This window comes from Apteryx rowi, unplaced genomic scaffold (genome assembly GCF_003343035.1).
Source record: "Apteryx rowi isolate R43461 unplaced genomic scaffold, aptRow1 scaffold_40, whole genome shotgun sequence".
Taxonomy (NCBI): Eukaryota; Metazoa; Chordata; class Aves; order Apterygiformes; family Apterygidae; genus Apteryx; species Apteryx rowi.
Genome location: NW_020450530.1, coordinates 1,956,528 through 1,969,719, shown reverse-complemented (window position 1 = coordinate 1,969,719; position 13,192 = coordinate 1,956,528). Strand labels below are relative to the sequence as shown.

Here is a 13,192-nt window from a genome sequence, read left to right as displayed (position 1 = left end):
CACGCTGTCCCCATCACCTTCCCCTTGTGTCCTTCCCCTGGCCAGGCCCCACGGGAGAGCAGTGGTTTTCTTTTACACAGTCATTCACAGGCGTTCATCACTGGCTTTGGCAGCAAATACTGACTCTCCGTGCAATACATCTCTATGTTATACCTCTTTTTTTCTCACACCCCTTCTCTCCAACCCACGCAAATCATGATGGTGGTGGGAAGAGACATCTCAGAAACCATTAGTCACCTAAGAACGCTTTTGAATGTGTACAGCAGCCTTTACACGGCACAGATAGCCAGTCCACATACTTGGCTAATACTCCTTCATCTAGCCAAAGATTTTACCCCCCTGGACAAACGTGAGGTTCCTTATTTCTCCAGAACAGCCGACCGTCGCGGTAATGTATGGCCAGGGAGGAGCAGCACACTGTGCGCATGACCATAGCGTGGGGGCTGGAAGGCGGCCAGGAGCCGCGAGGGGGATTTGGGGGAGATCCTGGAGGACAGATAGCATTTACTGCTGCTTCACGGAGGAAAGAGAGACGTGGGTCTGCGAAGACAGACCGGAGGAGGCAGCCGGGGCAGAGCTGGATGCGGAGGGCGCTGCGGTACCAAGGGGCTGCGCAGGCGAGATCTGAGTCAGCGTCCATCAAAAACATGAGTCACAGTGCGAGAAAAGAGGGCAAAGAGAAGCGAGAGGTTAATCAAGGCACTTAAAGGTGGTTTGAAGTGCCCTTCTCAGTTATCTCCTGAACTATCCGAGCTTGGAGAAGCAGCCTGGGAAGCGGCAAAGGGGCAGGATCCCGAACAGGCCAGGGAAGCGGGGAAGGTGCTGAGCTAGGCTGTGCTCTATGAGCCGCGAGGAGGCCGCGGGAACATCTGGGGGTGTCCTGCCGTGGGAATGGTAAAGCCAGCCCAGCTGATCTGGGAAACGGCTCCTTTTCCTCGGTTAATCAAGCAGTGACCTTGGCTAGCGCTGATTCATCCGCCGTTGATTCATTCGCCGTTGCTGGCGAAGTGCAGCGCAGAGGTGTTGCTTGGCACGCCGTCCCCCTCCACCTGAAATCGCTGCCCTTGGCAATTAAAAGAACTGAACCAATTTTAAAGGCAACTCATCACTGGGAGGCTAAAAATAACCATGGCACAGAAAGGAGCCTTCACAAGGAAAAAGACAAATCCCCAGTGGGATTTTTCCTGGCAAACACGCAGCAATTAAGAAGACCCCCAAGGCGCAGGAACCCAGCGCAGGGCCAGGGGCCACTTAATCCCTTCGGACAGTCCCGAGGTGGCGGCGGCGGCCGGGCTGCTTCCCCCGGCCTCCCGCGGTCTCGGCCGCAGCCCTGCCCCACGGCAGCCCCGTCCTTGCCCTCCGCGCCTTGAGGCAGGAGGAGTTTCCTTTGGATTCCTCCTGAGCTTTAAGCCGCCTGTGGCGATAGCGTTTCTCTCCCACGCAGTTACAGCATACGTACACGCGTCCTCTTGTTTCTCTGCTTCATTTCTCTCATCGGAAGGTGACTTCCCTCCGCTCTGTTCCCCAGCGGGCGCAGGGTGTGACACTGACTCTCCTTCCTCCTCAGATCAAAATGCTGACGGACAGAAAGCGGGAGCTGGAGCATCGCCTCAGCGCCATGATGGAGGAGAACGACCTGCTGCAGGGGACCGTGGAGGAGCTGCAGGACCGCGTGCTGGTGCTGGAGAGGCAAAGCCATGACAAGGACCTGCAGGTGAGGAGCACTGCCGCTGGAGAAGGAAAACCGGGTTTGGGGTCGGACCAACCAGTAGGATAGTCAGGAATTTGGAGACAGAACAACTGGAAGAGTAAAATGGCTCATGAAAGCATGGGAGCAAGCAAGATCCTGGGTGTTGCCCATAGGGATGAACAGCAGGAACCGCGACAGGGCATCTCAAGGACAAGAGGGAGCTGGGAGGGAGAACTGAGCAAAGGAGGGAAACTAGAAAACATGTGAAAAGAAGCGGAAAACTGTTTGCAGTTCATCTTATTTAATTATTATTTTAATAATAGCACTGGCTCCAGAAGGAGCTTCTTCAGACAGTGCTAGCCCAGAAGGCAGTAACCGGCCTCGGAGCTGTTCCCGCTCGGATGGGTTGCCAGTGAGCCGCATGGCGTTCACGGCCATGTGTCGCTAAACGCCGTTCTCCGGGAATAGGCTGGCGCGCCAGTGTTATCAGGCGTCTCGGTGGAGAGCGGGATTTTACAGCTTCTCCCCTGTGGGTTCACCCTGCTCGGTGTAGCTCTACCTGCTTCCATAAAGAGGTGTTGAAGCTGAACGTGCTTGCCCTGGTGTTAAGTGATTATATAGTCGCAGCTTAAGTCTTTGGGACTGGTTGTAAATGTTCCTCTCCATTCCCACGTGTGAGGAGGACCGCAAGAGGTGCTCCCAGCTCCCTTCCCACTGGCCAGCATTTGTAAAGATGGCCTCTGGTGCCCTCCACCCAAGCATCATCTAAGTCTTTTCCCTCGCCAAAACAGCCCCTGAATCCTTTTTGCCCTCCCCAGAGAAATGAGGAACCTGTGAGTGTGCCAGACTACATGGTCCTCCCCAATGTCCACCAGCCCCGGGGCGCTCACCTCTGCTGGACTTGTGTGAGCGCTACTCACGCAGCACCTCATTGCACCCCGCGCTTGCTTGCCAACCCCACTTCCACACCATTAGCTTCTGGCCCTTCACAGCAGCGACTATTCCCACCTAGACAAATCGTAATTTACTGCTTACAGAATTCTACAGTCCCCTGACCACAGATAAACTCTAAAACAAATCAATGCCCGCGCTGGCTCTTGAGTGTTTCAAGCACTCAAGTAACTCAGATTTCAAAACAGCGAAATATGGGTTTTGGAGTTTTGACATCTGAATTTTGGGTGTTAGGATTTAGCTGATCAGAATTCATATATATATGTGTGTTTGTGTGTGTGTGTATGTATGTATTTGCATAGCTATATCTTTTGAGACACTTGTGCAGATATTACTTTTCTTTTTGGATTCATTTCCTGCTGTGTTAGTTTTAGCAAATTTTCTTGACTGAGTCCCAAGTTCTTCACAATGTTCCTCACTTTAGCCCTGATTAATGCAGTAATTTTATCTTTCAGCATATTATGAAGATGAAACAGTGTCTAATAACATGTGAGGATTGTCAAGATCCAATAACTAGTAAAACCAGTCAAGACTACTGTTAGTAGGCCTTTTCTTTTTTTTTTTTAAGCTTGGCCTACTACTGTTAGTTCCTCCCAGCTGGAAACCCTCTCTAGTGCCACCCGTTCCTTCCTCTCAGTCCTTCACAAGCAGAGATCCTCCCAGTCCTTATCTTCTCCACTAACATTCATTTTTTCTTCTGCTTCTTTGGCAAATTGCTCGGTTTCCTCTGGAAGCTGCACCAGAGCCAGCTGGAGCTCCAGGAGGTGCGGCTGTCCTATCGGCAGCTGCAGGGGAAGGTCGAAGAGCTCAGTGAGGAGCGAAGTCTCCAAAACTTCAACACAAACAGCACGTCCCTGCTTTCCGAGATTGAGCAGAGCATGGAGGCAGAGGAGCTGGAACAAGAACGGGAACAGGTATTAACACTCCTGTCCACTGGGACAACACGTGAACCTCTGTGGCTAGGCCCTGGAGGACATGCATGTTGGCTTTTCCACAGCTAGCCCTCAGAAGGGGGGGCATGGTAATGCAAACTGGAGACTCTCACCACCGCATCTGCAAAGCTGCTCTTGATGGCAGCAGGGAAACCCACCAGGGTAACCCATGCCTTAGACACGCCAACTTTTGTTTTCCGCGTGACACCACTGCATGCACATTCCCCTAAGCGTACAGGACACGAGCTCCACATCTGCAGGGTAAGAAAGGGCCCCTAGAGAAGAGGGAGAGACAGTTTAACACGTTGGCTTTGTAGCTGAACCCAGGGTCAGGCCCAGCTCCAACAGCAACACCCTTTTGACCTTATGGAAGTCTCTGCATCTATTTCAAAGTCAGCAAAGTAAACTAGACGAATATTGGCATGCTTCAGCAATCACACGCATCGTTACACCGTGGAAGCAGACTCTCCGTGGCCTTGACGTCGTGGGCTAACATCAGGCTCTCTCATTGCAGCTAAGGTTGCAACTCTGGGAAGCTTATTGCCAAGTGCGGTACCTCTGCTCCCACCTCCGCGGGAACGACAGCGCAGACTCCGCGGTCTCCACAGACTCTTCCATGGATGAGTCTTCAGAAACCTCATCAGCCAAAGATGTCCCCGCTGGCAGCCTACGTGCAGCTCTCAGTGAGCTGAAAAGACTGATACAAAACGTGCTGGACGGGGCAGACTCCACGGTAAGTGGCTCGGCATGGGGAGAGCTTGTCGTGCATGCCCCTTTGCGCAGTGATGGACCTTGCCAGGGAGGGCTCCTGCTGGATCCTGAAGTCCCAGGTCTCTCAAAACGCCTCCATGGCCCACAAGGTGGGATATCACGGCATACAACCTGCTTCACGTGTCTCAACCGGTCAGCAAAGAGCCAAACTGGCTCATGGGATTTTGACGGGCAGTGGTCAGACCGCCAAAAGTTTCAATGTTACGCACGCATGCAACCCTCATGGGTCTGGGAGTCACTCTGGGAAATTAATGGAAGTAGGCTTTCCTCAAGGTTTGCAGTAAATCAGAGTTTCCACTTGGAAATATTGCACATGATCTTATAAATCACAGTGCAGTTATTCTGGATATGATTTTCCTAAGCATTTTTTTTCAGCAGTGGTTTCATAAAACCATTGTGACCCCTACATGGTGGGTTCTGCCACTGTGAACTAAGGTTGGGTACAAACGTTTCTGCGAGAGTCGCCAGCTGCGACTCTATTGCAGGCGAAGGATTTTGGGGTGTGCGGCAGTGCCCACTGTGGGACACAGCACCCTGGGGCCGACAGCAAGCAGACAGCAGAACCCTGCTGAGTCAGGGGAGGAGGAAAGACTTGGAGGACCGCCCAGCATCCACAAGAGTGCAGAATTATGAGAAAACATCTGGCCTTTTGTGATGGCTCAAAATCAGACCTATTTCCACCGTCCGTAAGTTGAGCGCATTCCCTGTATGACTTATCTCGGAGGCCATGCTCAGACCCTGGAACTGCAGGCACGGGTGGGAACATTCACCCTCTCCATCAGAGTATCTGTAGCAGCTGATAAAAAGGTAGAGCATGGAGATTAAGTTGTATTTGTTAAAGAAAGAGAGTCTTGCAAAAGGTCTACAAACAAGAAGATTGTAGCTGTATGTTACCAAGTGGTCAACAGGTCTCAGTGTCTTTGGTTTATGCTAAGGTGAGAACTTGTTGGCATGCTGTTGTTATCACGTTTAGAAGTGCTATCCTTGACTGAGCGCATTTCTACTGTGGCGGTACGTGGGGACACCTGCTCTAAAACCAAAACTCTAGCGGAGGGACGTTCACTTTCCTCTTTCTTACTCGTTTTGCGCTCCCCCCAAACTAGTGTCAAATTAATGCAACCGCCTTTTTTAAAGTGAAAACTGAGAAAGAGGTTTCTGTCTCGCTCTCAGAGTTCCCGGCGAAGCGATGACGACACCTTAGAAGAACAGATCAGGCGAACAAGTGAGGACTCGCGAGCCCTGAGGGAATTAATGGAGGGAGAGCGGGGGAAACTGAGGCAGAGTTTGGAGGAGCTGCAGCGACTTCACAGCCAGGTTAGCAATTCCCACATTTTACAGGTGGTCTTGTAACACCCTTGTGCATCTCCCAAGACATGCTTTCCACAGATGAGATCAACGAGATAAATAGCCAGGAGGATCTGGTCAAACACCAGTTAAGGTTGTACGAGGGAATCTCTGTTAAGCCCACAGCAGAGGTGCAGAGGCTTCCTGTGTGCAGGATCAGAGTTTCTTTTGACAAGTGTCCGGTGTCCCATCCCTGACATCTAAAGCAGCAAAATTTCTTTTAAATCTTGCCCCCAGTCTGCTTTTGGATCATGGCCTGTCTCATTTAAACTCTACGCAGCAGAAGACCCTAAAGTACAAGGCTGCTTGATACGGGGGACTGGAAACCCATGGGCATCCAGCCTGATCCATATCACTTGTATTAAGCCCTCTTGAAGTGTAGATGCAGCTGCTGGATGGACAAACCAGGGCTGCCGTCTTGGAGCTAACCCCCTTCCAGCACATCACAGAACAGCACCACGAGAGCCTCAGTAAATGAGCTCCCAGAATCCTAACAGGGGACAACCTGACCCCAGCCAGCAACCCCCAAGCCAACAGGGACAGTCTAAGGCTAATGCAAACACAACAGCAACAGTGATCCAACTCTGAAAGCAGCACCATGCCCAAAGCACCGAATGGGACTACATCTGCACTGAAGCCAGCAGTAGCATCTTCTATGTCCAAGGTCCCATGTCAAAAGCAGCTTCACTGAGAACAGAGCCAGGCATCCAAGGAAAAGCTCTGCAATACCCATGTCTGTGGAAGAAGTCCTCCAAATGCTACAGGGGATCTGGAGGCTGGCAGCAGATGCAATCTTTGGCTCAGCTGCTCATGTAGCACCATATTGTATTAGAGCAGGAAACAAGACTAATGCCCTTGGTGGCCCTTCCAGTGCTCCTGTATGGCCCTTTCTCCATACGCTTTCAGAGAAGGGGAAAGAAAAATCAGCCCTGTCAAAAAATTCAGAGCAACCTGGGGTCCGACAGCCTTACGTGGGGGCTACAGAAGTTTCCACCCACATGCCAAAGAGGAGAAGAGCTTCTTAAACTCCCTCCACACCAAACCAGGAATGCTTAACCCCATCCTAGACCTAAAATAACTCAAATCTGGTCATGTCAGGTGTGGACCTGAGTGGCCAGTTTCCAGGACAGCCTGTCTGCAGGCCCAGGAGGGCTCATGACTTTGATGAGACTGATGCTTCTGCACTGCCTACCTGGTTCACCGCGAGCAGCTAAAGTTTAGCAGCACGATCCAGCCACTGTCAAAGTAGGGCTCTTCCTGCAGCAGTGAGAGGAGTCATTAAATATCCCTGGCAGCAATGGCTCTGCATTTAAGATGACAGGAAATCCATGCTACTCACTGCGGAAGAACTGGCTAATTAGAGGCAGATAGGGAGCAGCCTTGGAGCTGGTCCTTCCCGAGGGCAACTCCTGGCAAAGACACATCTACCATAAACGGCACCTCGGAGGGTCTGAGCCCTTGTCCCAGGCGAGACGTGAACCAAGGCTCTGTGCCAGGATCCTCCTCTTTCCATGGTCGCTGAACTCCTGTGCATCTTCCTACAGGCTCTCCCGGTCCCTTAAGTGATACTGGAGATAAATGAGACAAGGGTTGGATCACGACAATTTATCTGTGCTGACAGAGATCGTTACAGGCTCATTTGCAACTTTTTGCGGGATCATCCATGCACCAGCCAGCTTGTGTGGCAGCAGCACCTCCTCGTCCGGACTCCCAGTGATGTGCCCTCCGTAGAAACATGGGGAAAGCTGGGGCTTAGCCACAAAAGCAGCAGACTTTGCCCTCAGGAAAGTGCGCCAGCCTCGCACAGGAGGCAAGTGCACGTCTACAGCAGCCCCCGACCATAACCCAGGATCGCAATTGCTCAAGGTCAACAACTGCTCTCCCACCCCACAGAAGAAACAGTATTGGCCTCTGTTCACCGCTAAAGAAATTCGATGTGTGCGGAAATCTGGTCTGTCCCAGGCGGCAGTGCTTTGCTGCCACTGCATCCCTCTGCGCTGTCACTGATATGGACACAAGAACGGGGGAACTCTTCCTAAAATGCTTCGGGGATCTCACAGCGCTGGACCTGCTCCTTGCTCCTGCCCGAGAGCGAGGTCGCCAGCAAAGCAAGCGGCCGCCCCTCTACGTGCGCCCCGCGCCGCGAGGCGGGCTCGCACCTTCGGCCCGTCCCATTTCTCCTGCTGGACAGGCCATCGGGTACCTGCGGCCTCCCGTTCCTACCTGAAACACTGAAAAAACAACCAAAACCCCAACCCCCACCCCAACCCCAACAGCAGCTCTTCTGGGGCCCGGTGAGCCGTCGTGCCCTCCTTCCCACCACCTGCCCGTGCCCGGGAGCGCGGTAGTGGCGGGTCCTCCCTCGCTGCCAATGTCATGAGTCCTTTTTGACTGTTTGCTCCCTATTTAAAGATTTCTTTGCGGATTCGAGCAGCAGTCAGAGCAGGGAGGTGGGCCAGGCGCTGGAAGGGTTTCCAGGTAGTAGCGTAGCGTAGCAGCGCGTGTGCGCTGGGGACAAAGGAATTAAATGTAGGGAAGCTTGCAAGGCTGTGCTAACGCAGTCCTGGCAGGATTTCACACCCTGTTAACTCACTCTGCCCAGCACCAGGAAGACAGATTCGTTGCTCAGCCTATTTAAGACTCCACATGTATGTTAAAGTCTAATTAAAATTGCACCGTGTGCCAGTCACACCTTGTGTGGCGTGAAAGGGGAATTTCACATCCGTTGTCTGCAGCTTCGGAAGAAATAACGGCCACAGAGATCCTTCCGGCTGCTGGGTGGTGTTTGCAGTAATTTAGCCCAGGAAAGCTCAGGCGCTGAAGGTCAGACGCAGAGGACGGGCACGTTCGACAAACTGCCCAGCGAGGGGGCAACATTCCCGCACCGACTCTTCGGTGGCTTTAAAGCTGTTGAGATTGCAGAGTTGCCAGCGCGTCCGGGTTCACCTGCAGGGCATTTTTTCCCCTATTCATGGTGAATTCGTCCAACCGAGCGTGTGTTTTACGGCCTCCCCRTGCTGCCCAGCAGGTCACTCTGCTGAGCGTGGAGATGACAACGTTGAAGGAGGAGCGGGACCGGCTCCGAGGCACAGCCGAAGACAAGGAGGCGAGCGAACGGCTCCTGCAGGCCATCAGGGACCGAGACGAGGCCATCGCCAAGTGAGTACCCCGAGCAGCCGAAACCGGGCTTCGGTTAGCCGTGCTGGAGCACCTGAGCCGGAACCACCTCCAGGGTGGGCTTTTCCCACCCCATGGTTGTTTGGCAGCTGGAAATAAAGCACGGGAGCAAGTCTTGGCCTTGCCAATGGGAAATCCAGCCAAGGGCTTGCAACCAGGGCAGATCCCGGTTTCCAGACCTGCCCTGAGACGGGACTGGTGGGATTTAAGAGGATGCCGTGCTCCCTGTTTTTTGCCATCCTTCGTGCTGGTTTGTGGCACAGCAGAGGAGAGGGCTTGGACTTCTGGAGAAGCAAAAGGAAACACTAGGTCTGCCCTATTCTTCCTATTTTCCTTCTTTTGCTCTTCCAGACACACAGTCCCTTGTCCCCCACCAGGCCCCGTTTACACCCCTGCCCGGGCCTCTTCTCCAAACCGCTGCTCAGGCCACGCTCTCCTCTCCTGCCCCAGGGTCTCTTCCGAAACGAGCTGGGTCAGGGCCCCACACTTCATTTCCCTACGGAAATGCCTAGTCCGCATGGCGTTGGCAAGAGGAGGAGCGCGAGGAAGCGCTCTGCGGCCCGAGCGCGCAGGCAGCTCCACAAGCCCGCACAGTCCCGCAGGCCTTTCCGAGCGCCCGGAGCATCCGCGCAGCTCGCGCTGGTATCCGGGTACCCAGCTCCTGCAGCTCGCCACCGTAACACCTCCATCTGTTGGCAAAAATTGGGAACATCCCAGCTGTACCGCCTGGTGCAAAAAGGTTGCACTGACGTTTCATATCCACGTGGGCTGCCGGTCCCGCTGTGCCTATGGCGACGCGCGGCCGCTCCGTGCAGAACGCCGTTAGCATCCACGCAGCGACGGGCGTTTGGCAGCAAAAGGCTGCCGAGGGCCCTCGGAGCCCAAGCCGCGAGCCGAGGGCGCAGCTCCTCTGCGGCCGCTGCCGCGGCTAATGACCCCGCTGGGACAAAGCGCCGATATTCGCGGCTCGCTGTCCCACAGCAACGGCGGTCCAGCGAAAGGGAATGCCACGAGCAGGCATGGACCAGCGGCAGGTGATTAATGAGCAGAGAGTAGCTGCAAGCAAAAGCAGACGTGAGCATCTTGTCGCTAGACGTGCGAGCGGCCGCTCCGTGGGCGCAGCGCCGGCACAGTCCCTTCCCGCCCCATGTCCCAGGGGTTAAGCCGGTTTTGCTGAAGTGCTCCCAAAAAAACCCTCTCTCCGAACAAAAACAAAATTGCTGCCTAAGGCAGACATCTGGCATGGAAAAATCTGAGCTTGAAGCTGAAGTCTGGCAATGTGGCAAGGAAAAGGAAAACGGGGTCTTAGAGTAGGAAGCGTTGAGCAACCTCTACCTGGCTAGAAACAGCAAATTCCCCGGCTGTTCTTCTGCAGGGGAGCACGAGGGAGCTTTCAGGAGATGCATTAGATACTGTTAATAAGTGCAGTTATTCCTTCCCAAAAATGTTTGCAAGGAAAGATGGTTCCTAGCAAATCCTTTTACCTTTTCCCCATGGCACAGCAGTGAATTGAGAACTTAAGGTTTGGGGCAAGGCTGTCAATGCTCACGGGCACGTGTCCAGCACGCGGTCACATTGGAGGGGAAAGCTGGGGCCACGTGTCCCAGGGCTGGAGGGGACAGGATGGGATGGGGATAGGGATGGGGATAGGGATAGGGCCGGGGCTGCCCGCGCTTCTTGCTCTCCCGCAGGAAGAACGCGGTGGAGGTGGAACTGGCCAAGTGCAAGATCGACATGATGTCCCTCAACAGCCAGCTGCTCGACGCCATCCAGCAGAAAGTGAACCTCTCGCAGCAGCTGGAGGCCTGGCAGGTGAGCGGCGCTGGCGCGGCGCGAGGCCCCACGGGGCAGCAGAGGGCACCTTCGGGTGCTGCCCCCCACCCCCGGCAGGCTTGCTGCGTGTCTGGAGATGCCAGCACCTTCTGCTCCGCGGGATCCAGGGATGCACCGGCGTTCCTGGAGGTAGAGCAAAGCAGCCTCCTGCTCCCGCCCTTTCACTTTTTAGCTGTTATATAGCAACAGCTCTTGGGAGGGGAGAACCAGCCGGAGCTGCGCGGCTGCAGCGCGGCGGCAGGTGCCTCCGGCAGGACGCCTCCGCCGGGGCGCGGGGAGGGGGCGCAGGGACCCCCGGCCCGGGCGCCGCGGGGGCTCGCGGAGCGCATCCGTGGAGGCAGATGGCTCCTGGTGAGCGGTTCCCCGTATGGCTGCAGTGCCGTCAGCTCGGAGGACCTAGCAAGACGGAAAAAGATAAATTCAAGCTGTCAGCCAAAACTGAAAAGAAGGGCTAAACAAACCCCAAAGACATCGTAGCTGTGGCGGCCGCCCCGGCCGTGCTCGGGCTGGGGATCGGTGGGGAGAAGGGGCTGAGCAAAGCCCGAGAGCACTTGTACGAGGGTGAAGCTGCCTCCGCGGCAAAGGCAGCACCGAGGCAGGGTTGCTCGAAGGGGAAGAGGCCGGCGCAGAGAAGAGGCGCAGGCCGGTTTGCGGTAGCTCGTTGAGGACCTTGCGAGACCCCGGCTCCACTCAGGACCCCGCCGGAGCGGTAGAAACCTTCTCGCCTGCGACCTCGCTCCTGTTTCAACTCCACTGTGTTCTCGTTTCTCTTTTCTTCTTTTTTTCTTTCTTTCTCCTGCTTACAGTTTGCTTCCTCAGGGCTTTTTACTATCTGGCTCCTTTGGTTTCTGATCTAGTGGCCTTTCTCAGTTCCTGTACCAACAGCTTTAGTCGTACACCCCTCCTGCCTTCGAGGTGAGCTCACGCCGCCCCGCCACGCTCGCCGGCCCGGCCGAGCGCCGCCACCACCGCCGCCGCCGCTCCATTTCCATCTGTCCGCACCGCCGCCGCGGCCCCCCTTAGCCCTCTGCATCGGGCGCCGAGGGGAGTCCCGGAGCTTCGGGTCCCCCTGCACCTCGGTGCCCGTTGGCGCTGCACTCCACGCAGGGATGAGCTACAGCCCGAGCGCTGCTGCAGCTTGGCTGGGTTTCATAAATTGAGCCCCGCTTACATGGCAGAGCCTGCGCTTGGTCCCGGAGTCTCCCCAGCGCAGGGTTTAACGACGGGCATCTGCACTTTCGCATCAGGCTGCACTGCCCGATTGCACCCGAGCCCACGGCGCCGGGTCTCCGAGGCGAGAACGAGGCCCCCGGGCGCTGCAGAAAGTCGCCTCCGATGCAGTGATCTAACGTAGCAAAAGCGGCCTCACGCCGCCTTTCCCATCGCAGCGACCGGAGCCGGGGCAGCGGGCAGCGTGGGCAAGGGCCGGCATCCAGGTCTGGGCTCCTCGCAGCGCCGTTGCCACAGTTCAAGCAGCAGCAAAGGCTGCAGCCCAAGATGAGCATCGCAGAGGTGTCGTTAGGGCTTTCAGGCCAGGGTTTTCCTGTCCAGCTGTGGCACAGCTGGGGCGCTCGCTGGCTGGCAGCAGCCGCCTCCCCAGACCCTGCCCTTCGTCCCAGCCGGGCAGCAAACGGCTGGAAATAGGTCACGCTCCTCTTCTGGGGCTACTTTATGCGTATGAGTTTTCACCCAGCCTCAGTTACACGCAGTTATACCCAAAATCGTGGATTTGAAGGTTTCAAATTGGTCGAAGGGGTAGCCAGGCTTGCAAGGAACGCTTTAGCCCGTGCCGTTAGCAGCGGCGCTGGCTAGTTATTCTGTGTAGAGCGATTCTAGGGAGCTGCCAGCACGGGTCAGAGCAGAGCGGTTTTGGTAGCTGTAGAAACCCAGCGCGCAGTGGCGTGTGCCAGCGCCTCCCTCGGGGAGCCCAGGGCCGGCGCGGGGCGCCAGCCCATCTGGTGCAAAGCACCCGCTCCCGGCTTTCCACACCACCTTTATTTTTTCTGTTTCTCCCTGCCCTGGAAGGGGACGTTTGCAAGGGGAAGGGAGCAGAGCAGGGTGGTGCAGCAGCACCGCTAGCACCCTGCTGCCGCGGGAGCGTCCCCCTCCTTGTCATCCCGCCTCCATCCCATCCCATCCCATCCCTTTTTTGCCCCCGCGCGGGCTCACCTCTCCCACTAACGGCCGCGTCCTCTCCCTCTGCCGCAGGATGACATGCACAGGGTCATTGACCAGCAGCTGATGGACAAACACCCGAAGGAATGGAGCCAGCTCGCTTATTCCTTCTCCAGGGGCTACGGCGCAAAGCGGGGTGCCCGTCCCTCCCCCGGGCCCAGGCCGGAGCAGCAGGGGGACGAGCCCACCGGGGCAGAAGGGAACCGTCTCTTTTCCTTTTTCAAGAAAAATTAATCCGTAAAGGAGAAACCTCTCCAGCAGTTCCTGCTTCGAGGTGGGGAGTGGGGGCAAGGGCCCAGCTCGCTGATGGACCCAACTC

General features: G+C 55.7%; 1 protein-coding gene and 1 long non-coding RNA gene across 4 annotated transcripts in view; one reads left to right on the top strand and one right to left on the bottom strand.

Annotated features, from left to right (window-relative positions):
• BICDL1 (BICD family like cargo adaptor 1) overlaps positions 1-13,146 on the top strand; it is a 14,555-nt gene extending 1,409 nt beyond the window's left edge. The window contains exons 3-9 of the mRNA XM_026075213.1: positions 1,568-1,714; positions 3,376-3,555; positions 4,088-4,306; positions 5,515-5,658; positions 8,717-8,847; positions 10,557-10,677; positions 12,907-13,146. Of these exons, the coding sequence (XP_025930998.1) occupies positions 1,568-1,714; positions 3,376-3,555; positions 4,088-4,306; positions 5,515-5,658; positions 8,717-8,847; positions 10,557-10,677; positions 12,907-13,107 (1,143 nt within the window). The 3' untranslated portion in view covers positions 13,108-13,146. The remainder of the gene's footprint in view (positions 1-1,567; positions 1,715-3,375; positions 3,556-4,087; positions 4,307-5,514; positions 5,659-8,716; positions 8,848-10,556; positions 10,678-12,906) is intronic.
• On the bottom strand, positions 2,935-8,722 carry LOC112970630. Of its 3 annotated transcripts, none has more exons than XR_003255095.1 (4): positions 8,381-8,722; positions 3,937-7,256; positions 3,687-3,848; positions 2,935-3,534 (listed from the first exon to the last, which is right to left on the bottom strand). It is a non-coding gene; the product is annotated as an uncharacterized LOC112970630 (long non-coding RNA). The 3 variants fall into 3 exon arrangements; XR_003255096.1 differs by having other exon boundaries at positions 4,130-7,256; XR_003255094.1 differs by having other exon boundaries at positions 3,687-7,256.
• Positions 13,147-13,192: the final 46 nt, after the last annotated feature.